The 27694-nt window shown below is 42.0% G+C and overlaps 1 protein-coding gene and 1 long non-coding RNA gene across 7 annotated transcripts in view; one reads left to right on the forward strand and one right to left on the reverse strand.

Moving 5' to 3' along the window:
- The window catches only part of LOC125891727 (uncharacterized), a 30721-nt gene that overhangs the window by 1739 nt on the left and 1288 nt on the right, over window positions 1-27694 (forward strand). Inside the window, exon 2 of the long non-coding RNA XR_007449654.1 lies at window positions 10509-10679. This is a non-coding gene — a long non-coding RNA (uncharacterized LOC125891727). The remainder of the gene's footprint in view (window positions 1-10508; window positions 10680-27694) is intronic.
- The window catches only part of kazna (kazrin, periplakin interacting protein a), a 167101-nt gene continuing 146479 nt past the window's right edge, over window positions 7073-27694 (reverse strand). For 2 of the 6 annotated variants that reach the window (XM_049581175.1, XM_049581179.1), the window contains 13 exons: window positions 27380-27516; window positions 26499-26669; window positions 25975-26058; window positions 24727-24916; window positions 21916-22052; window positions 21411-21534; window positions 13207-13415; window positions 12962-13080; window positions 10713-10944; window positions 10503-10604; window positions 9685-9851; window positions 8431-8572; window positions 7073-8048 (listed from right to left, as the gene is read on the reverse strand). In XM_049581175.1, the coding sequence (XP_049437132.1) occupies window positions 7890-8048; window positions 8431-8572; window positions 9685-9851; window positions 10503-10604; window positions 10713-10944; window positions 12962-13080; window positions 13207-13415; window positions 21411-21534; window positions 21916-22052; window positions 24727-24916; window positions 25975-26058; window positions 26499-26669; window positions 27380-27516 (1973 nt within the window). In that variant the 3' untranslated portion in view covers window positions 7073-7889. The other 4 variants (XM_049581176.1, XM_049581177.1, XM_049581178.1 and 1 more) reach the window with 4 other exon arrangements.

A 27694-nucleotide genomic window follows, 5' to 3' on the forward strand; every position in this document is an offset into this window, starting at 1 on the left:
TGGTGGGAGTTTTTCCTTATTCGCTGTGAGGGTCCAAGGTCAGAGGGATGTAAAAGGCTTTAAAGCTTCTAAGACTAACTGTGATTTGTGATATTGGATTTTATAGATCAAACTGAAATTAAAATTGAACTGTACTGACTATTTGTACAGCCCTTTGAGGCAAGCTTTGTGATTGGGCAACACTGAACTTTGAATGGACTAATCTCTAAAGCACTTTGGGTTGCCTTTGGGTATGCAGTGTACTGCAAAAATAAATAAATTTGCCTTGCCCTGTTCGCCTGGCCTTTATGCCAAAATAAAAAAATAAAGCTTGTAGGTTTACCTCTGTGGTATGCAGCCCACTGAGTGTGAACACTATTGTCTCTCCCCCTGGCCCTGCCTGCCATTTCCTGCTAGGCTCATGACTTTACATTTTGATGATGTCACAGATTTTTCAAAATGCTTTTCTTGGCTCAAAGAAAGTTTGACAAATATAAACCCTCCATGTGTCAAAAGTGCATAATACAAAAAGTCATAACTGACCTCATTTGTAGTCTGTAGTTTCAACAGTTTAACAGACACTCTTTTATAAAGATGGGAAAATGCTCTTTGGGCCACAGGGGATTTATTTTGCAGGAATAACACCAGTGGGCACTGGGAATAATTAAAAGGAAGGCTGAGCAGCGCTCCTTGGGGCCTGACGGAATACACAGTTGTGGTGCAGGCTTGTGACAAATCTGAGTAAACACCTTGATCAGACAGAACCATTACGACATAGGCTGATGTCACAAACACACCTGGAGGTTTATGCCACACCAAGGCATGTAGACAGGGAAGCACTTCAGTATGACATCACTTACTAATCCTTCAGTTTATTCTGCTTGCTGCTTTCTCTATTGACTTTTTTTTAGCAAGACCAAGTTTTCACCAAGGTTTGTGGTGAAGTATGGATACTTCGCCGCTTCTTTTCTTTTTCAGGAGTTGGGGAAGGGAATGTATATGGTGCATTTTCCATTTCAGAGCTAAGAAAACTAGAGTATGATAAAGATCATTTGGTATAAAAAAAATTAAAAAAAAAAAACATTCTGTGGGTCAACAAAATCAGTCTCCCATTCATTGTCTACGGAGCAGCTCCAGATTTTATACATTATGACATCACAAGTTTGAGACGTAGGCTACTTCTCTGGTTTCCAGTGTTGGGCAAGCTATTTGGAAAATGTAGTGAGCCAAGCTACTAGTTTCTCTACATCAAAATAAAGTTTCACTACACTGAAGCTATCTCCAGAGAAATGTAGCGAGCTAAGCTATGAGAAAATGCTTGCTACTTGCAAAGCTACTTTTTTTTTCCAACTTCATGTCAAATCAGCATTATTGCGCCCTCTCTTTCTCTCTCCTCTTCCTTATTAATGCATTTCTCTGTCTTGACCTCTTTCAGTAGGCTATCTGGCTACGTCAGTAATTCAAAAGACAGGATTCTAAAATAAATTTCTCTGTCAATCAAACCATAATAAACAAAACACAGTAATATGAACAATAAAAATAACAGATCTAAATTAAAACTTTTCTTTTTTGGGGGGGACATTAGAACATCAGTGTGTCACTCTGTCTCTCCTCTCTTCATTCTTAATACTGTTTCTGTGTATCTCTGGATCTTTTCTTGGCCCTTGTTGTGTCTACTTCTCTAGTGCCCACTGCAAATCCACCAAATATATACAGTCTATGGGCAAGTCACATTGAGAGACATGTCAAGAAGTGCAATGTCAATCGGAAGCAGAGCAGGGCGGCTCTTGCCAAGAGAAGCCAATAGTGAAAGCAGCAAGCAGAATAAACTGGAGTATTAGTACAGTACAGTATGTGATGCCATGTGGAGGTGCTTCCCTGGTCTACATGCCACAATGTGGTGCTGGCGTCAGTCACACTACTTATCCTCATTTTCTTATCCTTAGTTTTATGCAGACCTCCACAGAAAAAAACAGTTTGCTGCACTTCAGAGCTTTTCTAGGGAAAAAGCTTGTAATCGCGCTACTAGGTCAATTAATCACCCTTGCTACTGGAAAAGCCATTTGACTCAGAAAGTAGTGGCGTTACACCACGCTACTGAGAAATGTAGTTAAGTTAGTAAGTACTTGTAGTGACACTTCTGCCCAACACTGCTGGTGTCTGGTTTAAGAGATAGTAGCTCATGTTCACGAATATATTGACTGAACTTTTCAAGGCCTTGATAATTACATATTGGAATTCTTATTTTAGGTGGTGTTCCCCTTTAACATCAAGATTTAAAACATGTTATGATGAAAACAAAAAGTCCCTCAAATTATCCTAGGGACTTTCCTGTAAAGAACTATGTAATTTGGCACTAATTGTATGCAAATCAGAGACAGCATTCAGCACATTTCCAATTAAATGCTAAGCTAGTGTACCCTGGAGAGGCTTTATTCAGAGTACAGTCAGCTGAACATGCAGAAATGTACCATTGTGTCTGCAGGGAGCATTCAAGTCAACATATGAAGAAGAAAGTTTCTGGTTGAGAATGAATAATAAATGAATATTTACTAGGGTTTAAATAAAAATCACTAACTGCTTTTAAACTCAACACAAGAAACAATGTCCAAGCACACTGCTAGGACTTTTAAACAACACATTTAGAGTTGTCACTGCGGGAAAACAGCAGGTGTTACTAATCATATTAACAATGGTTGTGCTCTATTGAAGTGTTGCAGTGGGTCATGACAGTGTGACAGTAATCCAGCATGCATAACATCAGGACCCTGAGACTGAAGAGGCCCAGTGGAGGGAAGCCATGATTAATTATGGCTTATGTAGTTTTGTGAACGACTGTCGAAAGTTTCTTCTGGTGTGAGTGCAATAAAGACACTAATAGAACTGATGATTGCAGTTAGGAGACAATCAGTTTCGTTTTATGTTATTTCTATAATTTGCTGACAGGCTCATTTTGCACACATACTAGATTTGCACTGCACTGATTTCCCAATGATGACAAATGATGTAGTCATCAAAGACCCAGAGGAATCTTCCACAGTCAGGCCGCACATGTATAGAGGAAAATTTTGGTAATGAAAAAGAGGAATGTACAGACTGAATTAAAATCATTTACAAAATTTAACCTGAAACAGTTTTTGAAGAAGGTTGTTGAGTTCTGTTGTTGAGTTTAGAGTAGTGTGAGTATGTGTTTCGGCATTATGTGTATGTATTAATATACATGTTGTTTTTTCCATTGTTATGCCATTGCATGGCACATGATGTTTTTCATGTCACCAACCATTTTCAAAGTGCGGCTCGAGGGCAAGCAGGAGTCACTGAAAGGGCTCAAAGAGATCTTGAGAAAACACATAGTGGAGGTCAGCGAATCTAATACAACAGTCATTTTCTCTCTACATCACTCAGATTGATTTGCATTAATCTCACCACAAAATGCCAACCAAGTTTTTGATGTCCAAGATAATATATGTGACTAATTTGTCTTTTACTACTTACCGAATAACAACTGGCAAATAAGAATGAATGCCAGTAACTCAGTGTGCACTCGATACTTCCTCATGCAGTGGACACTGACAACAGTTAGTTTCACATCAGGCTCATTCAACTAGATCTTTACTTCCTCTTTGTAAATTTACTACCTACTTGCTGCCACTCATTTTGATCCCTTTGGACAGAAGGACAGAGGCCTGCACTGGGGGGCCCATAGACAGCGGGCCCTCCAACAATATGTTGGGCAGATAATAGGCCCTTATGGGAGATTGCCACCTTAGAAATATGCCTGTGTTCAAAGAAGAACTCTCATTAAATTCACAAGGTAGCATCTATAACAATATGCTGATTCTACATAAACTATAAAAGGATTAAAATACATGAATAATTTCTTATTTTCTTTGGTATTTTTTGTCATAAACAGATGCAGTGATTGCTGGGTAATGTGCACAATAGCGTGCCTCAGGGTCTGTCCTAATAGCGTGCACTGGGGCCCGCTGTAACTACCTCACGCCACTGACCACAGATATTTTTGTGTTTGTGCCTGTAAGTATTTAGTTTACATGTTGCAGCAGAGTTACCCAAGACAGTAAAAAATGGGCTCCACTCAGCCCCATTTCCTTTTCCCAGAGTCCACCACGGCCTGCGAGAATGAGGACCGGACTGTTTCACAATAACGACAAAACCAGCTACAGCCCTGGTCACTCAGTGTATTGTTCCTCTTGAGTTAGGCAACCCCGCTGTTCTGGCCTCTGGGGAGATTTTCTTCCTCTGTTCATACACACACACACACACACCAGAGAAGCACAGTGAGCAAGCCTTGATTACATCTGGAAGTCCTATCACTGTCAGCCTGTAATCAAATTAAGTGCTACGTCGGCAGCTACAAAGGAAAAATGTTACACTGAGATATACCGTAGATAAGCCTGATTTACACGACCTCATAGCCATAAGTGGAGCAAATTAACTTAGGCTATAAATATATATGGCATTGTGTTATTCAGTCAATATTCTATGCAGTGTGCCTTTACCTATAAATAAAACCATACATAACTCAAACAGAATAACCCACAGTCAATGTTGTAATTTAACCTACGAGCTCCTTCACATCCACTGACGTGTAATTATCGATCTTGGTTTTTATGGCTGCTACGTGAGCTTGTAATCACATTTCACCACCGACTGTTTCCCCTAATAAGTCGCTCAGGTCATTTCTCAGATGGAGCTTCCTCCTGGCGCGCCTTCCCTTGTCATACCACTGATATCCCAGAGTACAAAGGGACACTTTATAATGGATTGCCAAAATTTTCCCAGCACACCTACTGTAGCACAGAGAGTTGCCGTATCACTTGGTGCTGTGTCATCCTTACGTCACCACGATGACCGAGTCACTGTGAGTAAGAGGAGGAAGTTGCACCATGTTGTATTGCGTGGATGTCTAAACACAGACTTGAGTTAACATGCCCAGTGAGGAGCAGAGAGAGGAGATAACCAGAGTGACTCACCAAAATGCTGCTGAGAAGTCAGTCAAGTGCACAGAGTCAATATTAATACAGGAAAGTAATCACTGAGTTAATATGGAAACCTTATTTGCATTGTAGTGGAGGCAGTGAACCACACACACTTCCTCATGCAAGTGAGTTCTCACACATTTACTCTTTAATTCTGAAATTCAACAGTCCCAGCAGGAGGGTAAATATGCAGCGCAGGCAGCACGGTTGCCCCGGGGCCCGTGGGCTGAGGTGGGGGCCTCCAACATGTTTGGTGGAGAATGAGCCCTGACACCACTGAGCTAGCTAACATTACAGCTCAGCTGAGGAGGGCGCCTTTAATTAATATGCCCTCGGAAAAGGTCAGTCCACCTCCATCATGGATTTCTTTCTTTCTTTTTTCTTATTTTTTTGTTGTAAAATAGTAGCAGTCTATGACAAAATTATATGCTATATGCTACATAAACTATAAATGCTATAAAGAAACATTTCTTGGTATTTCTGTCACATACAGATACACCATAATGATTTTTAGGCAATATCTTAGTTGATGTTGTCCAATGTCACGACTCAATTTGATCATGTGATGAAACATAAGATATATGGTGGGTAATTTAGGTGCAAAATCTGTCAAGATTGACAAGCTGAGCACTTTTGTGAGGCAAACGAGCAGTCATGTCTTTGGATATAAAAGCTGCAGTTAGAAAAGACATAAGAGAAAAGAACAGGAGAAGAAGGCAGCAAAGCTATAATTGGTAAAATAAATATCCCCCTGAAACCCGAACTTTTGTTTGGTATGCATTTTTAATTTCTCCTAGCTATTTGTGTTTAATAGGACCCGATAATTATAAAAAATGATAATAAATTCTCTATGTCCTCAAACAAGAGGGTAATAAAGTCCCAACGTCTTCAAACGAGTACTTCCAATTAACAGTGTCTCAGCTTGTTACTGTTGCTAAAATTGGTCAAATTTGTTGCCATATCAAACTACGAACATTATTAATCCTAAATAAACAAGTTTCAACCATAAAATGTGATCAGGTTTTGGATCTTGCCCACTTTGTGTCAAGGTCTGCTGCAGACTGACTTGGCAGAGATGGCTGCCATCTTGTTTTTACATGGACTGGATGGCACAAAAAAGCGTCCACTAATGAGGACAACAGGCCTAAGTTAAGCAGAATGAAGTATAAGGTCAATTAAACCCAAAATGTGATGACCTCATATGAGGACACAGGGTCTCAGGAGGATATAGACACCTAATGATGTGTGTGTGTTTGTGTGTACTTCACAAGTAGTTACTAGCCTTCCCTGAGACCCGTCATAACTACCTCACACCACTGATTTCCATGCCCTTATGTCATTCTTCATTCATAAATTCCCAGCGTCTATTATTATTTCCTCTTTCTCACACTGTCAAAGCCTCTCATTTATACACTATCACAAATCTGACCCTTCAGTTTTCTTCTTGACGTTCACAAACTAATCAGTTGTTGAATGTTGATCTGTAAAGCTGCATTAATGACGTGGGGGTTTGTGTTGTGTGTTATTTCTCGCCACTCAGGGACAGAAAAAGTCCAAAACAGCCCGACAGACGTAGAACCCTGAACGCCTTATAAAGTTTCTGAGGCGTGTTAACATACAACAGTCAGCCTGTTTACTCATCAAGCATAGGTGGTGCAACGTTAATTTTCATTTGGTGTTGTGTTTCTGGTTGCCTGATAAATTCAAGTCAAATATTTACTCTGCTTCCACTTCTGTGTTGGCCTCCATTAAATCCTGGGACAAATACCTGTCTCTATAGTGACTTGAAGTTTGACTGTCTTTACCAGCTAGCTGCAAACTCTGTTGTTTGGTGCTGGACAGGCTTACAGGCAGGTTTACTTGAGCTTTTTTGTTGAAAACATGTCACTAAGATCTGTTACACTGAATAGTATGGTAGATTTACATTCATAAAACCAAAACAATAAACTAAAAGAGGCTAAAAGGCTGCATAGAGCTACAGAGTTGACTTATAACAGTGACATATTACCACATTACATGTGGCAATTTTATCCATTGTTACTGTGATTTGTTTTAAATTTGACTTTGTGCTGAAGATGGGTGCAACACGACTGTTAAATTTGAGATGTCATCTTTATTTCATTAAAAGGAACTCTTTCAATTTCACATAGATGCATCCTCACAGCTTTCAGCCTGTAGGCTTCTATGGACATACAGCTCTGCAGTCATCTTTTCTTGGCATTGTTCAAATATGTTTCCATGTTTACTGCACAGTATAAAACATCAGAAGAGGTTGCTACAATTGTTTAGACACAAGTGTGTAAATGTGCAAGATGAAAAATGACTATCAAACATAAACTCTAGAATTTAAAATTCAATTCAAGTCTCTTTTTTTTTTCTTGTCCACTGTCCCCGGTTACATCGACAAGGCATCACAAACAGCAGAACTGAATGAAAGGAGAACAATTTACACTGATACGAAACTTTTTTTCATTTAGTCATTAAGTACCCTGTATTATACAAACAGTCTTGTTTTTTTAAAATCTCATATCCCTCGGAGAAACACTCGACAGCAACCGGTCAACAAACTGCCAAATTGCCAAGTCACATCCCGATTCACAAAATACCATTTACACACACAAAAAAAAATAGAAAAATAATAATTTAGCTTGAGTCCTTCTGCCGTTCAGGAAGGGAAATTACTGCCCTCAAAACATTAAAGTACCACCTGCCCAAAATGAGTCATTATTTTTTTCTTATAGCAGGAAACTTGTAAAAAAGTGTCCTGTCCCATTTAAAAAGTGCAATCTGTAAATTCTCATCTTTAGAAAAAATAACCATCCCATGTTCAGGCGCACATGACAAATGTCCATAATGTAGCTTTAGCTGTGATGAAGCTGATGGCTGGTGTTTCGTCACGCTATGATGACCTCACACGTTAGTGACCTCGATGCTGGTGTAGCCGTGGATTGGGCTTCCCTCGGCTCGAGGTGGAGTCTGGTCTCGAACCTCTCGAGGCAGGGAGCCACAACTGCTATGGCAACTCAAGTCTCGCCCATTACGAGCTTTGGGGCTGAACCCAGTCGGAGGCTGAAACAGAAACACACATTTATTTTTTTACAACAAATACATGATGGCGAGATGCGTCATGGGGGATATATTCTCTATGTTGTGTAATTACAGCACCTTTTTCCATTCCATCAGCAAAGTTGTAGTTTATGTCTTATATTCTGTATTTAGCCTGCGGGCGTACAGGCTGTCTTGTCTGCACTGATCTCATTAACAGCAGCTGTGTCAAATCCGTAAAATTTAACATTCTTCTAATGTCTCATAATGTGTCAGCACTAAGCTCCATTTCTTCCGCACTATGAGTGAGTCACTGAGCCTGATTTTGATTCTCGTATCAAAACACAGCTGAGATTGAGAGAAACAACTTGTGAAAGTTTCAGGAAGAGTATTTCTTTCCCCCCACCTTGACAGCCCTCCTCCTCAACGAGCCTTCGTCATCAGTGTGTCGGCTGGTAGAGCTGGGCGGCCTGCCCAGGGAGTTCTGGCGAAGGAGGGTTGGTGGTGTTCCCAGGCCGAGATGCTCGTAGTCCTGTTTGGCATCAGCCCTGCGGGGAACAAGGCAAGGGGCACAGTGATGGGGAAAGGCGCAAAAAGCATTTCAAAGGCCCTATAATACACCTTGGTACAACAGGAGTTATCAGAGATTGTCCCTTTTTCAGGACAGTTCACTCTAAAATCAAAACTACATATTTTTCCTCTTTCCTGTAGTGCTACTTATCAGTCTAGATTGTTTGGGTGTGAGTTAGTGTTGGAGATATTGGCTGTAGAGATGTCTGCCTTCTCTCCAATATAATGGAACTAGATGGCACTCAGCTTGTGGTGCTCAAAGTGCCAAAAAAATATGTTTGAAAAACTCAACAGCAATATCTCTTTCCAGAAATCATAACCTGTTTTTTTAAGATGATCCACAGACCTTGTTTTGAGCAGTTTCATGTAGGAACTATTTTCTTTCTACCAGACTACACCCACCAACTGTATCGACAGCGCAAGTGGGAATGCTAATGGCTCCTTCTTGGCTGTAAGGTTTGCTAGCTCAGTGGTGCTAGGTGAGCTAGCAGTAGAGGCATATTCCTTTTTCAGACCTTGTTGTGAACAGTTTCATGTAGGAACTACTCTCTTTCTTCTGAGTTACGCCTGCCGATCAAATCACCACACAGAAGGAACGTGCATCTATTGCTAGCTCACTTAGCACCACTTAGCCAGCAAACATTACAGCCAAGGAGGAAGCCATTAGTGTGTACACTTGCACTGTCATGTACATAGGCCTCTGTGTGGTGATATGGTTGGCAGGTATAACTCAGTAAAAAGAAAATAGTGCACCCAACAGGGTCTGCGGATTATCTTGAGTAACTGGTCATGGTTTCTGGAAAGAGACATTGCTGTTGGGCACCAGAAGACAAGTGCCAGCTAGTTACACTAAATTAGAGAGAAGGCAGACATCTCTACGGCCAATATCTCCAACACTCAACAACAAAAAACAATCTAGACTGATAAGAAGCACTACAGGTAAGAAGAAAAATATGTATACTTGATTTTGGGGTGAACTGTCCCTTTAAGGAGTGTCTTATCTAATCTACTTACACATAAACAAAATGAACAATAAGTGGAGCTACACTGGGATCTGTCTTGCTGTCTCTGTGTGATCGTCTCCTCTCACCTGGCTGGGCCAATCAGGGTTTTCATCTCCTCAACAAGGTGTCGGCGAACCATGTGCTTGTTGCTAGGGATCCCCAGTGCTGTTGCCATGGAGTCAGTGTTAAAAGTGGGGTCAAGCACCATGACAGCACCATGAACTCCACTGCTTTGAAGACTTTCAGCAAACTCCTGGACAGGTGGATGGAAAGAAGGCCGAAGAGTGATTAATTTAATTCATAAGATCAAATCTGTTATAATGTATGAAGATGTAATACCGTGGTCATTACTGGCCAATGGATATCAACAGTCTCACATAAATTATTTCAAATTGGCTGCTGGACAAAGAACATATTGATTCATGAGTTGATGTCAGTATAAAATCACACTCCCTGAGGATATTAACAGGATGTCAGTCCAGACGGCCTTATCTCCACACACCCTGAATGTGGTCTTGCCTCATAATGGAAACATGTCCTCTGCAAGACAGTAGCTGATATTGACTGGGGATATTCATATTGCAGCATCACCATAGAGGCTGTAATCTGAAGGCCTTATAATCAACTAGCAGCAGCTTAGAGATACAATAACAAAGGCCTCCTATCACTCTGTGGAGATAGGGAGCACTGGGTAAACACAAGGGCCTTGATTACCCGCAATACCACGTGATAGTGCTCTTGTAAAGCTCGGTACATAAGTATCTCTTGATTATTAATATTTAATACAAACATTTGCCTTGTTGTAATGACTGTAGGTTCTGTTTTTCTTTCAAGATGTGAGTTTAAAAAGGATAATATACTGTGTTTTAAATGTCTTAAAGGTGCATTCTTTCTCTCTCCTTACCTTCAGGTCAATATCTTTGACCCATTTGATGACCCGATGAGAGGTCCACACCAACGGATCCACGTTCTGGTGCTCACACTGTACCCGGCGAGCCTGCAGTGCCTGGAAACCATTTTAACAAACACCTTTTACTCAGCCGATAGGAGCTATTTTCACCTGCTGCTGCAGCATACCCAGGTATAATCCCTGTCGTGCAGACTCTCAACTCACCTCCTTGTCGAAATTCAGTAAGTGCAGCAGTTCGATGCCCAGCAGCAGGCTGACCTGGTGGAACTTCTTGGTGATGTTGAGGTGACGTTCAAGGTCACGGCGCGTCAGGGAGTTCAGCAGGCGGCCGTCTATCAAGTGGTTATGAAAGGCCTGGGAGTACTGAGGCAAGCCCACGTCACTTAACCAGGCCTTGGCCACCCAGTGGTGGTCCATGTCTGCAGCCTTGGACAGCCTGCAGATAAACAGTGCAACAGTTTGTCAAAGGAATACTTCACCCCCAGTTGACCATTTGTATATCAATTACTCACCCAGTGTTACGCTGAATTCATAAAGAACACTTTGTTTTTCTTACATGCTTCCACAGTAAACAAAGACTCCAAAAATTCTTAATAAGTTGAAGTCAGAGGGGACTGTGTTAATGGCAGCAAAACTATATCAAAACATCTGTTTACAAACTCTTACACAACTCGTGCAGTATAATCCAAGTCTCATTTATTCTCTTGTATGCTGGTTTCTCTAAAACATAACTATTTAAAACACATCTGTGTAAAAAGCACACCCACACTATTTACAAAGATGTGTTTTAAATAGTCATGTAGCAAAAATGGGTTTGGAAAGTACTGAGCACAGGATTCTTCCCGATTTCAGTGTGACACAAGGTTACTAACTGATATACAAATGGTCACTGGGGGTGATTTAGAGTGTATTCCTTTAAAGGCCACATTTTGTCACTCATTGTGGTATCTAGTCATAAAGATATAGCCGCCAGTGGCTTGATAGGCTGTTGATTCTCATCCCTACTCGTTATATTTTGCCACTTGGGTGTTACTGAGGGCAGCCTTTTACATTGTGTCTTGATGCAGAAGGGGCATGAAAGAAGAACTGGTCTGCGTTTAGGTTTAGGCAACAAAAATACTTGTTGAGAGAAAAGAATGTGGAGGATGCTAAAAACTTAATGTGACATGTGAAGCACAAACACAGCAGCCATTGTGGTTGTTTCTTGGTCTCGAATCCTGGTCTTTTGGGTCAAAGTCCTGTGCTTGTTGGACCCTTCTAGTGGACTTTCAAGATCTTTAAACTACATCTGTTACTGTGAACATCTAATAATGATGCAAATGGGATCACACTGGAGTCGGCTGATAGCCCAGGGTGTCTCAGACAGATGCTAAAGGTTACCCCCAGCGACATTACTGTGACAGCGGGGCACTGCCCAAGCGGTGAATTTTGATGTCCTGGGAACGAGACCAGGCTGGTGGGTCCACCACTTTGGTTCGAACTTAAAAATCTCAACACCTACTGGATGGCTTTCCATGAAACTTTTCATAGACAATAATGGTTTCCAGATGATTAACTCTACTGGTCGTACACCACAATAACATTGACATTCGTGGTTTTGAGTGAAATGTCATTCGGATGGACTGCTTTAAAATACGTCTCAGATGTTCATGTTACTTTCAGGATACATTTTAGCAACCTTTGTGCACAATTTTCACCAACACTATTATCAGAATTTCAACTACAGGGGAAATAAATCAACAGCATTTTTGATAATATAATAATTGTTTAAGTAATTGTGTGATTAAAAATGTCAAAAAAATCAGCAGGTTCAAGCTCATCAGACAAGTGTTTTTTTTCTTCTTGTATCTTCTATGACAATAAAAAGAACATATTTGAGTTTTGAACAGCCAGTCAAACAAAACTGTTTGAACCTGAGTTTATAAAGTTATGATGGGAATTTAGAGTATCCCGAGTAATAAGGACACTGATTTTGAAAAGGAACATTGCTATTGCTACTGTTCAATGCTATGATGCTGCACAGCTAAAAACCCACAGTACAGTAGCTAAATGGAGGACACACAAGGGGTAAATGAGAAATATGCTTTTTGTCTGTTGTGTATATGGGTGCACTGACCCTTTAACCTAGTTAATATTTCTGTTCATAAAGGAGGAACTCTGGTCACCATCTCATTGCTGGGCTAACAGACACATTCACGTATGGAAGAGCCTACAGTTTAAAGTACCTGCATGTCATTAATCTGGATGGAAGAAGGAAACACGCTGTAAAGATAATGAGACTGTTGCATTTATCTCGATTTAAAGTTGACATGATCACTTCTGAGAGTTTTAAGGGAAGATGATCCTACACATTTTCTAACTGTTGTTACTACACATCACCAGCAGATGGCCCTCTTACACTATCACATAGTAATGTAAAGTTTATACAAGAATTGTCTGTTTCCCTTCCTCACCCTCTACCATTCTCAGCATCTCTGTAATCCTCTATGGCCAGGCGGAGTTTCCGGCGATGCATTAAGCTGCTGACACCTAAACCCAGCTCCAGGTCTTCATCAGTTAGCCCAAGTAACACCTGTAAAACAGGATACAGTTTACTGCAACTTAACATGCAAAGTGTCCATGCAGGTGAGCTGAGATATGACAGGCTGGTATGTAAATTGAAGAGTCCACCTAGGTCATGTCAGTGGTTTAATCTTACCTTTCCACTCTTGACATTTTCTGAGCAGGTGCGGATGTACATGGGCATCGCCATGACCACCTCCAGCCAGGCCTGCACAGTGCCTGCCCTCCACTGGGACATGGGTGTCGTCCTGGCCAGCTCCACCTGCTGGAGGCGGTCTAGCTGATCCTCTGAGCCGTCTGACAGGCTGAGGCTGTGGCGGGTGGGGCTGGAGAGGCTGTCTGAATCTGGGTGGGTGGGTGAGGGGAGGGGGGGACATGTGGGTGATGTAGTTGAGGGTGTGAGTGAAGGCAGAGGTGGTCGTGGGTATAGTGAGCAATAAAAAAACAAAATGTTAATCCCAACATACTGCAACAAATTAAAATCAGTTTAACACAAAATCATCTCAGTGAGGGAATGGAACGAGATGGTGAGTAATTTCTTCAAAACAAACACGCTTTTAACAGCGTCCTAAGCTTTTGGCTGCATGACAACAAGCCAGGCGTTTGCCAGTGATGCTGTAAACAAAGTTGCAGCGTTTATAAACAAGCTCGTCACTTAAGAAGTCCATTAAAGAGGCAGCTGTTTGAGCCGTTGAATTAACATGACTTATGTGTCTAAATTAGCCCGCGGCAACAGCACCATGAAAACAAAAAAGCCTGCAATTTGGAAAATGATGGTAAATTTTAATGCATTATGAAATCTGCCCCAAATTAGTGTCATTTTACAATGGGGTAAAAATGTGCCTTGAAATTATAATTTGTCCTTTAAATACTCCATAAATATTCCTCTGTTGCTTACCTGTTATGTTACTAAAATGGGCCAAATGTTTGCTGTTTACATTCTTCTCATGATTTAAATATATTGGCCAATAACACAGTATGTTTCACTGAAAGACATTTCTCATCTTTACCAGCAGGTGGCAACCTAGTACCAGTTTTGAGCTCAGCAGTTGGTATAGCATCATGTCTTGCTGTTAATATTGGACACATTATCACTGTTCCTGTCACTCATGACAAATGTGCACGATGAGTACGCTCATCCACCTAAAGGAATATTTCACCCAAAAAAATTCCCATTTGTGTATCATTAGTCATGGCATGTTACACTGAATTCCTGAAAAGCACTTCGATGGAAAACGTATTGGTTTACTGACTGATTGGGAGCCACATTTAACAAGAGCAGAACTATATCAAAATATCTGTTAACAAACTCGCACATAACTCAAGCCAGACTCCAATAAGGTCTATTAGTGAAAATTCATGTGTTTGGGAAGTACAGAGTTTATTAACAGATGTTTTGATATAGTTCAGTCAGGAACACTTTAGTCAAAGGAAACTTTATTTCCATTTGCAGTACTATAATTGACGGTATGGCTCTGTTCTGGGGCCTCTCTGCCTTTCCTCAGGCCTACACAGAAAGCCTCTTCCATGCCCCTACGTGGAAAGAGCACACTTCCCTGCCCTTCGACGTGCCTGCGTGGAAAGCCACAAGGCAGAGAGAGCACACCTGTCTGCCCTTCCACATGCAAATGAGGAAAGCCTGAGGCAGAGGAAGCAAACCTCCCTGCCCTTCCATGTGCCTACATGGAAAGCCTAAGGCAGAGAGGCAAACCTTCCTGCCCTTCCATGCACCTACATGGAAAGCCTTAGGCAGGGAGAGCAGGAGCAAAGACCCCCCGGGAACAGAACAGAGCAGAGCAGCATCAATGACAAACAGAAATTACATTAATAAGTCAGACACAGCATGAAAAGGAGGAGCTGGGGTGGAGGCAGGTTGCAAAGTGGCTTGCAGAGAAAGCAGCAACAGCAGGCAGGCCAGAGCAGTTTAAATAGGGCGCCCTGAATGAGATTAACCAATTGGTTGTATAGAGAGGAATCATGTGATCAATCAGCTGCTCCATCAGTTGATTGGGCTGTTTGAGATCAGCTGATGTAGCTGGGTTGTGAGCTGAGCTTGAGATCGTGTCCTGCCTGAACTCACGCTATGCACAATATTATTGTTGTTGTTAAATGTGGCCCCCAGTCAGACAATAAATCTATATTTCTGCTTTTTTCCATGGAGGTGTGTGAAAAAAAAGTTCTTTACATATTCAAGGCAGTGCAACATGACTTACTGATGTACAAATGGTTATTTTATGGGTGAAGTATTTCTTTAACATGTGAGGTGTTGTTTAAAGAACAAATAGTCCTTCCTGTGCAGCAACACTTCATCTTTTCCCTTTGGTAACTCCAGTGACACACCTCAAAGTCACCTGTCTCGTCCGATACTTTCTGAAAACCTCGACATCAGCACAAATGCTGGGCTGCAGTCCTCGGAATAAAGCTGTACTCTATGACTGTACATGGGCTGTAGCCACCAGGGCTAAAACTGTAAGGCCTCCTGAGAAGCCAATGAACCTTTAACAGAAGCATCCATTTGAGAGTTCAGTTGTAAAGAATCTTAACCCGCCAAAACATCCACAAAGCTGTTATATTTAGTAGAAAAAAACAAATATAAGACTGAGTGATGCTCTCTGTGTGAATCATTCAGTTTGAAACAATGCCCGGGGCTCTCAACCTTAAAACAGACCAAAAAATAACTCAGCAGGTTTTTTGTTCCCTCTGTGGATCTGCCTCTTTGTGTCTCCTTGTTTCCAGCAAACAGACACCTACATTACTTTATGGCAGGCTTTACTGCACCACTGTGTGTTTATTTAAAAAGAGATTCACCATTGAATGATTGCAGGGTCCAAATAAACAGATTTTTATTAAAGTCGACTTCAGTAATTCATCTTAAGCCGGATGCTTTTATGTGCTCTCCTGAGAGCAATACATAAAGTGAAGGTGGACTTCTAAGTGCCCCTCAGAGAGCAATTCATTTTAGGTGGAATAAATCTGCTCCTTGGACAGAAATGCTTTCTTGTCCAGATACAAGGTCTGTTTTTCACTCCAGAAAAAGTCCTTACAAAAACATGTCACATTACGAAGTGCAGAATTTACTGCTTGACATCCAGTTGAAGACCAAACTGTTGGAGATTAGACTCTCTGTGACCTGAGAGTTGGGTCCTCCTGTGGGGCCGACCCTCTCATGCCTTTTTAAAAACCTCACTGAAAGTGTAGCGGGTCAGCAGAACATCCTACAGCGATGTGGTCGTAGCTGCTACTGTGAAGAGTTGTGAACCTTTATCTGAGGCCATGAGTGTTAGGTGTGTTTGGTAAACACTGTGATGGATCGTTAGTCCTTTAGCACGGAGAGAACAGCAGTGTGTACACTTCACATAAGACACAGGGGACTGTTTTGTTTAGGCAATCAATCCTTAATCGTGCCCTTCAGTAGCTGGTATAATGGATGTCATTGCTACATACAGCGAGTCACACTCAGGATGAGGGATGAAGGAGCAGGTTGTGTTGTGTACCAAACGCACATGATATTGGATATTTTCCTTTAAAACATGTTTCATAATTCAATGTTCAAGATGGATAAGAGTTCACAATGTAAGATAAATTAATTCACTAATTCACTGTACCAATTAGTTATCTGGCTTGAGAGTTAAATGCCTCAAAGGAACAGATGATGGAAAATACACTTATTTGCCTTCTTACAGTGAGATAAGATTAATACTGTTGTCATGTCTGTATAATAAATATGAAGGTACGGCCAGTCTGTTTCAAGTCTTTGTGGTAAGCGATTCCACTGCTGCTACACGTACGCAAAGTTACCAGCTGTAACCACTGTGTAGAGAGGCGAAGTCACTCCCCTTCCAGTGGACCAGCCCGGGACTTCTTTCAGTTACTATTTTTTAAAGATTATTTTTTTGGGCTTTTCAGGCCTTTAATGATAGGACAGACTAGTTTGAAATGGGGGAGAAACACAGGGAGCAACATGCAGCAAAGGGCTACAGGCTGGAAGCGAACCCACGGCCGCTGCGGCAAGGACTGAGCCTTTGTATATGGGGCGCCTGCTCTAAGCACTAAGCCACCGACACCCCTCAGTTAATTTTTTGATCCTGTTTGAATCGTGTCATGAATTACACATGATGATTGTCAGTTCAAAAGTTAATTTTGCAAGTCAATAAAGTCACAGTTTGTTGTAAAACTGTTAAAGTATAACACAGTGATTAGAACGAAGTCAAATTGCATAAATGATGTCACAGCTTTCTCTCTGACTGAAGCTACAAAGCCTGTGCATTTCGTACCAGCAGGATGAACTCACACGAGGAGCGGGTCTTACTGGTTCTTTCGCTTCTCAACTGATAAAAAGACCAGGAACCGCTGTGTAAAACATATCAGACAAAATAATGTTACATGTGTGTGGAACATATCTACTGCTAGCTGGTGTAGGTGTCATATATGGTGTGAGATGAGAGATGATGTTCACGGTTTCACACACAACTAAAACTGCCACTTTCTTGAGTTGCAAAATTATCTGTCTCACCATTGACTACTGAAGGCTACATATTTTTTCTGAAACGAGGTCCCACTGTAGACAGCGCAACAGGAGGGTCTTCCTCTCTGTATGAACACAGTGCAGAGTGGTGGTGACTAGCTAGTCAGTGGGATACACACACAGGGTCTCATGCACTGACATGCACGCACAGCTGGACCATCTACCACCAGAAAGAACAGAGAGGCTCAGATAGAACACACGCAGAGGTAGTGTGACTTCTCTGCTCAGGACACCATTACAGCACTGTATCTTTCCAAAGCAAATAGTTGTTTGCTGCTGTATTAATGTTCTGAATGTCGTATACAGCACCTTTGAAAGAAAAGCTTTGGAGAAATATTCTTATTCACCGATAAGTTTGATACAGCTCTCATGTCTGTACAGTAAATATGAAGCTACAGCCAGTCTGTGTCCAGTCTATGCTACGCTAAGCTAACTGGCTGCAGCATGGCATTCACCTTGCAGACTTGAAAGAACCATCAACTCTTGACAAAGTGCATTTCTTTGACTGCTTAATACAGGTGTGGATTGTTGTTGAGATATTTGGTAAAAGTGGAAATCTGAAGTCTGTATTAAACTAATGTTAGTACGCCATAGAAAGTTTCTAATATTAGTAAACAGGAAAAAAAGTTGCAGACGCCCCTGTAGGCACGTCATATACAGAGGCACTTGTTGTTTTTGGATGATTTTCATCAGAGTTAGTTTGAACTTGAAGAAGTGCTACATTCCAAGGTCAGTTTGTGATACTTTTTGAAAGTTAGAAGGCATCTGCAAACACAGTCTGCAACCCAGCACAGCTCATTGTTAAAGCAATCGGAACTTGTGTACCTTGGTCTTACTGAGTCTGATTGATTACTTCTTGGGTCACTTCACTGTGTTGAGAGTCCGGAGGAGGGCAGGCAAGAGGGGGGGTCAGTGTTAGAGGTCAGGGGTCAAATCACAGCAGAACATTATTGACATCATGTGCTGACACATATGAGGTCCGCTCCGACAGTTTGACATGGCTTCCTTTCCACTCTCTGTTTCCTGATTATTGATTTTCATATCACAGAGACAGAAACATTCTCAGGACGAATAAGGAGTGAAAATTGGGAGAGAGAAGAAAGGAGGCCATTTGGAAGCTTTTGGGATGCGGTCTTGTCACAGATGGACTTGCGGGGCTGAGGGAGGCTCACGCATATGTTAAAGATGGCAGCCCCCGCAGTGTAAAGGGACGAATCAGGATTAGAGCCATACCACGACAAATGAACACGTAAACACACAAACATCAACACAGGGAAAGAGAGGACAGCCACATGGAAATTCAAGGTTATTTATTTTATTTTAAAATAATCTTATTTTTCTCATTTAGTTCTTTTGAGCGTAATTTTTGTTGCCATGCCTTTAAAGTTCGCTACTATCCACTTCTAAACATCTCAGGACCTCACAGCAGGAAGTCCTCCACTGAGGCCTACATCTTTGACTTTAAATAAAAACTCTTTAATAATAATATTAATTTTATTTCTGTAATGTTATCTCATTTACAAAAAGTAAAATATTTGTGGAAAAACAAAACAAACAAACAAACAAAAAAAAACCCAAAGAGACCGTGGCTCAAAACATAAAGATCATACAATGCTTTTCATTTGATATGTTTTTTTCCCCATCAGCAGAGGTTGGTTAAATGAAAAAATAAAAATAGCCTAGTATTTTTTTTTAATACATTTCATTAAAGGCTTAATGAAATAAACTGATTGAGCTGTTGTTCCTATACATACATTTTAATACATGATGACTTATCTATGAATTAGCTTAGTGATTTACCTCTAAATCCAATATCTGCGAGCCCAAATGTAGGCTGAGCTGAGGGTTAACCGATAATCCCCCTCGCCGCTTACACGGATGCTCTTTTGACAAGCACTGTGGTTAAATACAGCTCCAATGTAATCTGTGACTGTATAGTGTTTCAGATGAGACTGACAAATACCCAGTGTTAGTTTAATATCAGGGAGAGAAAAGATTTCCTGGGGGTGGCAGTGCAGACTCCGGCTCAATCCAATGAAAGGATGAAAATAATCCAACGTCTGTGGACATTCTTTTGCTTGAAGAAACGCTATTAACCTTTGGCACAAAGTTAATTGCTTTTTTCAGCAATGGCCTGAACTCTGCATCTGAATTTGGGGGTCGAGGGAGAAGGTATGCATTTGCTTCGGTTTGTTTAGCCTGATTTTTAACCTCCTGGGTTGGCACTCGTTATTGTTATAACAGTTCAATTAGTGTCAGCTCTATGCTCAGGCCTCTAAACTGAAGTCCGGATTTTCTGGTAAAATGACCTACTTCCTGAGGTTCAGAAAAGCCTTGACCATCAGGCTAATATCTACAGTGATACTATAATTGATGTTTATGCTCTCACTTATGCTATGATGACAGATTTCTATTCCTTTTCCCAGAGTGATTCTACTCCCAGCAGCTTTTTTAAGCATTAATAAAACGATAGCTACAAGCTACTGTAAGATCCTACAGAGAGAAAATGGCACAAAGCCTCATGAATATGTGAAGTGATGATTTAATCATTCAAAGTGTAGCGCTGGGTTTTCTTTGTGGCTGTTGACTTTGCTGACCTTAATACTTCAAATGTAATTTTGTATAAAGAGCCTTGTAGGTGCAGATTAAAGCGTTCTATGTTTAGTTTGGGATGTTAAACTTTTTTTTCTGAATAATAAATCTAATAACTTCATTTAAAAATGGAGGAAATCATGAATAAACATCATGAAATCAGCAACTGACCTCTCTTTTTTTTTTTTAAAAAACATCTCCTCGACAACATACCCAGAGAAAGACATTTCTGTTTAGTAGGGTTTTGTTCAACATGCATTCAGGGACTGGGACTATGTGCATGCATGTCACACATGTACCTTCGGCATGTACCTTCTATCTGAGCAGATAGAAAACACATTTCTTACATTTCCTGTTTGGCTTCATGTTGCCGTGGAACAAACTGTTCTGCATAGAAAGTTTATTCCTCGCTTAGCAGCGTCTTTGAAGTCTCATTTGAGCGAACATCAAGGAGTGCACAGTTTTCTTGGCGGTTGAGGGATGTGTTGTACAACCGAATTAGAGGTGGATTTGAGGAGTCTGCATGTTGCCGACAGGAAACTGTTCTCGTCATGGCAGTGTGGAAGGAGGGGGGGGGGGATGGACCAGGCAGGACAATAAACAGGGAGGAGTTCAAGTTAAAAGGTAGTGAGAGGAGGGGAGTACATGTCAGAAAATAACAAAAGGCATTCAGGACAAGGAGACATTTACACGCACAAAGTGCACATCAACTGTTGTTATTTACAAGTACAGCAGTCCTTCAAGTTTCCAGTTGAGTGAAAACAAAAAGTCAAAATGTAAAGAACAATTAAAAGATCCAATAACACAGCCTGTTTTTTGGAGGGCAGATACAATAGAACATATCCACATGGTCGCTGTGTCACACTGTCCACTCTATTTACAGGACTGTACATACATACAGGTGCAATTTGCTCGTTAAGGTTTACACTTCAGCGAAGCAAGACGCGCCTCCGGCTCCTGACATGGCCTCTGACCATGGACGACACACACATGCACACACTTTCACACACATGAGTATGCATGCGTGTGAGACTGCGCAGGCACACACTGCTGTATCTGTACACACTGACATCAAACACACACCCATCCTCTCACACACACACACACACAACACAAAGCTGTCTTCTGATAATTGCCACAAAGGCTCTCCAGGTGGTTCGCTCGGACATGTGTGCTTTACCAGTCTGCATCTTCCTCTATATAATAATCAGGCGTTGAAGTACCATCAAACAAACCAGGGTCGAGGGACTTGCGCTGCTTTCCCCGGGCAAAGACACGCGACAGAGAGCCAAGCCCCATCTTCTCTTTCTTCTTCTTACGCTTCGCCTCCTCCAGATCTTCTAGGGACTGAAAGAAGAGAGAGAACGAGGGAGCAGAGGGAAGGAGGAGATGAAGAGATGGCAGAAGGGACAGAGAGATACAAGAGCAGAGAAGTCAGTGAAGTGGTGCAGAGTGAGCGATAAAGACCAGGAAAGATAAAGATCACAACACAAAGGGGAAGTGTCACTTGACATGCTGCCAGGCATGCACGTATTCAACAACCACAACTGGTTTTCACATAAATTCAAGTCACAGCTGCAGAGTGAGTACACGACAGGCTGCGCGGGGCAAACATGGTTTCAGCCAGAACGATGGTGGGAGGAAACGACAGCGGCCAGGGAGCAGGACAGTTGGCAGTGACTAGAGGGGCTGATTACTTCGGAGGGTGCGGTGGTGGGCAGCTCTTACATTGCAGAGGGAGTGAGTCCGATGGCGTGGTGAGTTGATGTCGCTGGGTGTGGATGACCGGTCTCCCTCCACCGCCGAGGCGTCGGAGATGATGGAGGGCTGACGCGAGTGGCACGGGCTCACCCGCACGGCAGCCACTAAACGGGACGAGAGGGAAAACAGAGAAGACTTGTTTTCTTTTTGGGGTGTGTTTGGGCACCAAAAACTAGTGAACAGGGAAAATCTGATTCTTCTCAACAACGCCACAACATCCTTACAAGGAAATATAGTTAAAAAGCCCCTGACTAAAAGCCTGAAATTATTTGCAATCATCTGCAGTTGCTAAGCAACAGTGAAAACAGCTTCACAGAGTGTGAGCGAGTGTGTGTACCAGTGAGACTGATACATACAGTTCAACCAATTGCATAGCAATTTGGGGGTTCGTGACTGTTCACACGTTGTCACACTTTGTCTTCTCCCTCCAGATGTCCACAATTAGTCAGTAACCCATTTGAACCCGTGGCTGCCCCTTTGAACAGCTCGAGGTGGACTGAGATGGACTCCCATCTCTGGTGGAAACAAGGTTAATTTGTGTGAAACTTTCTTTTTAGGCTGGGAGGTGCCAGTAGCACCTCTCAGGCTGACAGCCTCGATGACACTTGATTATTCAAGCACGGATTCTGAGAAGGAAGATTATTTAAAAGGATAGTTCAGATCTTTTGAAGTGGTACTTTTCCATAGTCAGTGTACCACCTACAGTAGATGGCAGTCGGTATGCCCCAGTTTAGCAGGCAGGTGCACTGCCACAGACGCTAAGTAATGCACTGCTGTGGTTGGGGCAGCAGCAAAACGTATTTTAGCCACCTAAAAAAAATCTGTAACAGTTTAAGTGTACGCTATATTCAAAGTATTTTCACTGCTTTACCTCTCAGTATACAACCCTTTCTGATGCCTTTAATGGCTTTAGTTCACTACCTATAATTTTAGCTCGCTGAACACGAGAGCTGCTGGTCTATCACTGCCTCGATCAGTCAGTTAGTTTGTGTTAGCATTTGACTTTGGTGAATCTGAACTAACCCTTTTAAGGGCTGTACACATTCCATAATTTTGTGCCCTCAAATTCATTGCTTTCAATATAGACCTGCTGCAGGCGCACTCAAACACCAGAGCAATGCCAGAGCGATGCCATTACAGCAGGCACGTGTTCCCAGCCACCCATTTTTTCAGGGCGCGATGGCTGTGCCCTGAGACCAACAAAGTTAAACTTTTAGAATGCAGCACCCCAAGTCATGTAACAAGAAACAACCAATAACAGCTGGCAGATATCTTCCTCTTTTTCTGTAAATATCTGTCTGTGGTAAACATGAAGAAGAAGTTGATCATTTTAGTGCAGGGCTACCCAGAGCTTTACATCCATCCCATGGACAATATCTTTGGCCTAATGCACACTTACAAAACAACGCCTGGAAGAAGATCAGCACTGTACTCAGGGTTTTTGGTAATTAGGCTATGATACGGTGCTGGTTATGCAACCTGCCTCTATGCCCTTGAAAACAGAGCCTACAGAGTAGGCACAAGAGTAGCGCCCAGTGCCTGACCTTGTGTTTTCCAGGCGGTTAAAGATGTGTACGGCCCCTTAAATGGCAGAGTCACACAATAACATAAACAAAATCACTGATCAAGACTGTAGTAAACCAGCAAGTTCTGTGTTCTGCAAGGTAAAGTGATTTTTGTGAATGAGTTTGGGGGCTTTGATAAGAGAATAGATGGGGAACTGAAGCAGTGAACGGCTTCTCAATCAGGACAGGGTGTCTGTGGCAAGGTAAAGAAGTGAAAATATTCTAAATATAGAATAATATAATAATATATCATATAGTCGGTTATCAGTTCTGCTGCTGTCCCCTGACCACAGCAGTGCATTGCTTAGCTTCCGTGTCAATACTCCTGCCTGCTTCTCCAAACTGGATGCGTGCCCACCGCCATCTACTGAAGGCAATACACTGACAATAGATAAGCACCTCATACAACAAAACTTCAAAAGATCTGAACTATCCTTTTAACTATGATGTCAACTCCCGACATCAGCTTTTCATAATAATCACTTCTTAAAATCTTTTGTGTGTTGCAGACTTAACTTACCACATACACGCAAACTGTTTTTAATATTTACTTGAATATGAAAAAGGGCCCCCATATATTAGGACGGGCCATGATTGACTAGGTGCACTGCTGCAATGCAACACTAGAAAAGAAAAGACACATTTCTATTTTCCGGCCACAAGAATTCACAAAAGTCAAAGTGAATGAGCTTTGCAAGGGAAAGCTGTGCGTTCAGTTTGCAATGCACTTCAGCTTTAGGTAGTGACAGAGAAAGCTTTTTCCTCCTTTTTCATCTGCACGTCTGCACAAGTCAGTTATATGGTGAACCTACAAATGTTGTGAGGAGCCTGAAAATTAGAAATAGGGGCCAAAAAAGTCAGGTGAAAAAAGCTGCAAAATATAAACAACACATTAAATAAAAAAAAGTTTCCCTCAGAACCTGAGTGTGAAATTACACTTAACCAGACAGAAACGGCACTTAACACCCAACTGTTCCCCAGCTGCCACCTTTTTAAAATACAGAGGAAATATCTGTGTGCGGCAAAGACGGATGGAAGCTGTAAAGCCAAAAGTATGTTCACTGTAACTGCTACATAAAGCGCATGAAATGTAACGACCGGAGCATCATCAGTGGCCAACAATGTAGTCATACTGAGCAGATGACAGGAGTGAATGTGTGTGAAGCAGGTTCACATGAGCATGCAGGTACGGTACGTGTGCATGTCAGCCTACCTTGTCTGTCAGTGGGATGCCCTGTGTGGACATAGAGGGTCTGCTGACTCTGTCTGATGGCTGCTGTCAGCGGGAGGTCGGCCTGCATCACCCACTCCTGGTTGTTGCCATTGACAACTGTCTCCGTGGGCATGGCCAGAGAGTGACGCTTTGGCACGTCCTTGGTTAGGGTGGCTAGAGACTGTTTGGCCTTAAGAGGGTAAAAAGACGGATGCAATTAGTTAGAAAGCAAAAACGCATTAAGCCTCAAACCTGGAGATAATTTTTTCAAGTGAGGTGGTGTTTTACTGTTACTGTGTGTTATGTGTCGTGTGTGTCCACATGTACATGTTGATTTTTGCATCCAAAATCCTACTCCTCTGAGTGCATGCGGACAAGTGTGTTCTCCCCTGGGCTCCTCGCGTGGTTGTTGTCTCATGAAAAATGCAGCTGTATTCATGTTGGTCTTTTGTTGTGTGAAATCTCTCGTTACAGCTCCAGAGAGCGCGGAGAAGAAAAAACACAACAGAATATCTGGAGGAGGTGTTTGCTGTTTGCCTCCCTTTCGGGGGAGGAAGTTAGAGGTTGGCGGGGTGTAAAATGGAGAAAATGGAAATAATGAAGCTTTTCTAGAAGTCTAATGAATACATTTGCTCTGTAGGGCCTCGTCACAAAGCACAATTCACCATCTTTTAGCGGGAACCACAATGAGCTGCTGGAGCCTTGGGAGATGTGTTTGTGGAAGTGTATTTTGTGTCTGTCAAAAGTTTTGTTTCTTTGTGTGTATGTTTTCTGATTAGCCTTGACATGTCGGTGTTTTACAAATGCTTGAAATCTTGTTATTGTGCGAATCTTATCATCATGCCAAGCGACGGCAGGCTGCAAATCAAATCACAATCAGCTCCGCAATCATCTCTACCTACCAGCGGTCAAACGATTATCAATCACACTCTTTGACATGCAAAACAGAATACAATCACAAACCTTTGCAGTAATCATTAGTTGCCTGTATATATATATATTTTTCCTCTCAAGCATTTTTTTTTTACTCAATTTAAAAACATTCAGATCAATCACAGCGGGAATCCATGGGATCACTGGTGTTAGGATCACTGGGATCAGTCGGGGTTGGCTCAGGGTTAGTCAAAAACGTGCAGCTGAGAGGGGGGGCTTTCCAAAACCACATTTAGGTCACAAATAGGACAGATTTCCAGGGAGCGGGAGGGTCAAGAAAGGTTTTAAGATTTTAAAGCTGGGGGCCCATCTTACCGCCATGACCCTAGGAGAGAAGTCCCTGTCCGCAACCCGCTCAAACACCCGGAACTCCATTCTCTGATTGACACAGTTACTCATCTGGGGGGTTGGAGACATGATGGATGGCTGTACTGTACATTTAAAGGCTTTCTGTGTTTGATCATATGCAGTTCACCAAAAATAGTGACAGACAGACGTACTGTATACTCATGAAACAGTCATGAAACTTGTGCTTTAATATTTGTATTTGACTGCACTGTGATTACCTTCTGTTCACTGTTCTTGCAAGTGGTTGCAACACACGTGATGCATCTGTGTCTGAGCCTTGGCAACTGCTCAGAATATATTTACTGTCCTTCTGTCTTTGTCTTATTCTGGCTCTTTTTTGTGACTGTATTTTACATACTAAACATGGAGAACATCAAAGTTTACAATGGAAAAGCAAGAGATAGCATTACAGAGAGTCTGTCTCTCCACCTGCCTGTCTGTCTGTCTGTCAGTCTAGTCACCCACAACCCCCGTCTGTCCTTCCGTCTCACCATGGCCAATTCAGCTTCCAGTTCCTTAATGCGGTTCTCCTTGAGGTCGAGCTGGGAGCGCAGCATCCCCGTGTGCTCCGTGGCCTCCTTGGTCTGCCGCCGCAGGTCCCACTTTTCTCTCTCCAGCAGGTCCTTCTCTTTAGCCAGTGCCTTCACCGCATCCTCGCTCTCCTAGTGGACATAAAGATCCTGATGGATTGGTTCACACATCAAGCATACCTTTGAAAATAAACTGAATGGGTCAAACCTGCTAAGTAATCGTACCGAACCAAATTTTAGTCAGGGAAAGGGTAGAAATTGATAATTTCACTACTTCCTGCGATGTCTTGTCACTGATTTTGGAAATATTGTTTTGCTTGAGATGACGTTAAAGGGACAGTTTACCTTAGAATCAAAAATACATATTTTTCCTCTTACCTGTAGTGCTTCTGATCAATCTAGATTGTTTTGGTGTGAGTTGCTGAGTGTTGGAGATATCAGCCGTAGAAATGTCTGCCTTCTCTGCAATATAATGGAACTAGATGGCACTCAGCTTGTGGTGCTCAAAGTCCCAAAAATATATTTGAAAACTCAGCAGCAATGTCTCTTTCCAGAAATCATGATCTAAGGCAGACATCTCTACTGCCGATATCTCCAACACTCTGCGACTCACACCAAAAACAATCTAGACTGATAAATATCACTACAGGTAAAAGGAAAAATATGATTTTTTTGATTTTGGGCTGAACTATTAATAACTCATCCTGTTGTTGCTTAGACAGACCCTTTTATGCTAACGTGCATACAACCAACACAGCTGCACAGAAACAGACTCTTCAAATGGATCTTTCTGTGCATGCACTTGTGTGTGCAGTTCATGGCTCAGAAAATGGGAGCCATACTTTTCTGTGCTGCTCATAGTTGCGTATGAAGTCACGGAGCTGCTCCTCCCGGCTCTCCAGTGTGGCATAAAGCTGCTGCATCTGGTTCACCAGGTCTGCTTTCTCCGCCTTCAGACGCTTACGGTCCGACTTCATGGCTGCAAGGACGGATGAGAGAAAGAGAAAGAACGGGGGGACTGTTAGCTATCATAGACCGAGTGTCTGTGTGTTGGTGTGTGTGAAAAAGCATACATTTACATTTTAAGGAGGAAATAACAATGGATTACATAACTTAATGGTGGTGGTGAGTTAAATCATATAAACTGTCAGAAAAAA

This window comes from Epinephelus fuscoguttatus, linkage group LG7, assembly GCF_011397635.1.
Source record: "Epinephelus fuscoguttatus linkage group LG7, E.fuscoguttatus.final_Chr_v1".
Lineage (NCBI taxonomy): Eukaryota > Metazoa > Chordata > Actinopteri > Perciformes > Serranidae > Epinephelus > Epinephelus fuscoguttatus.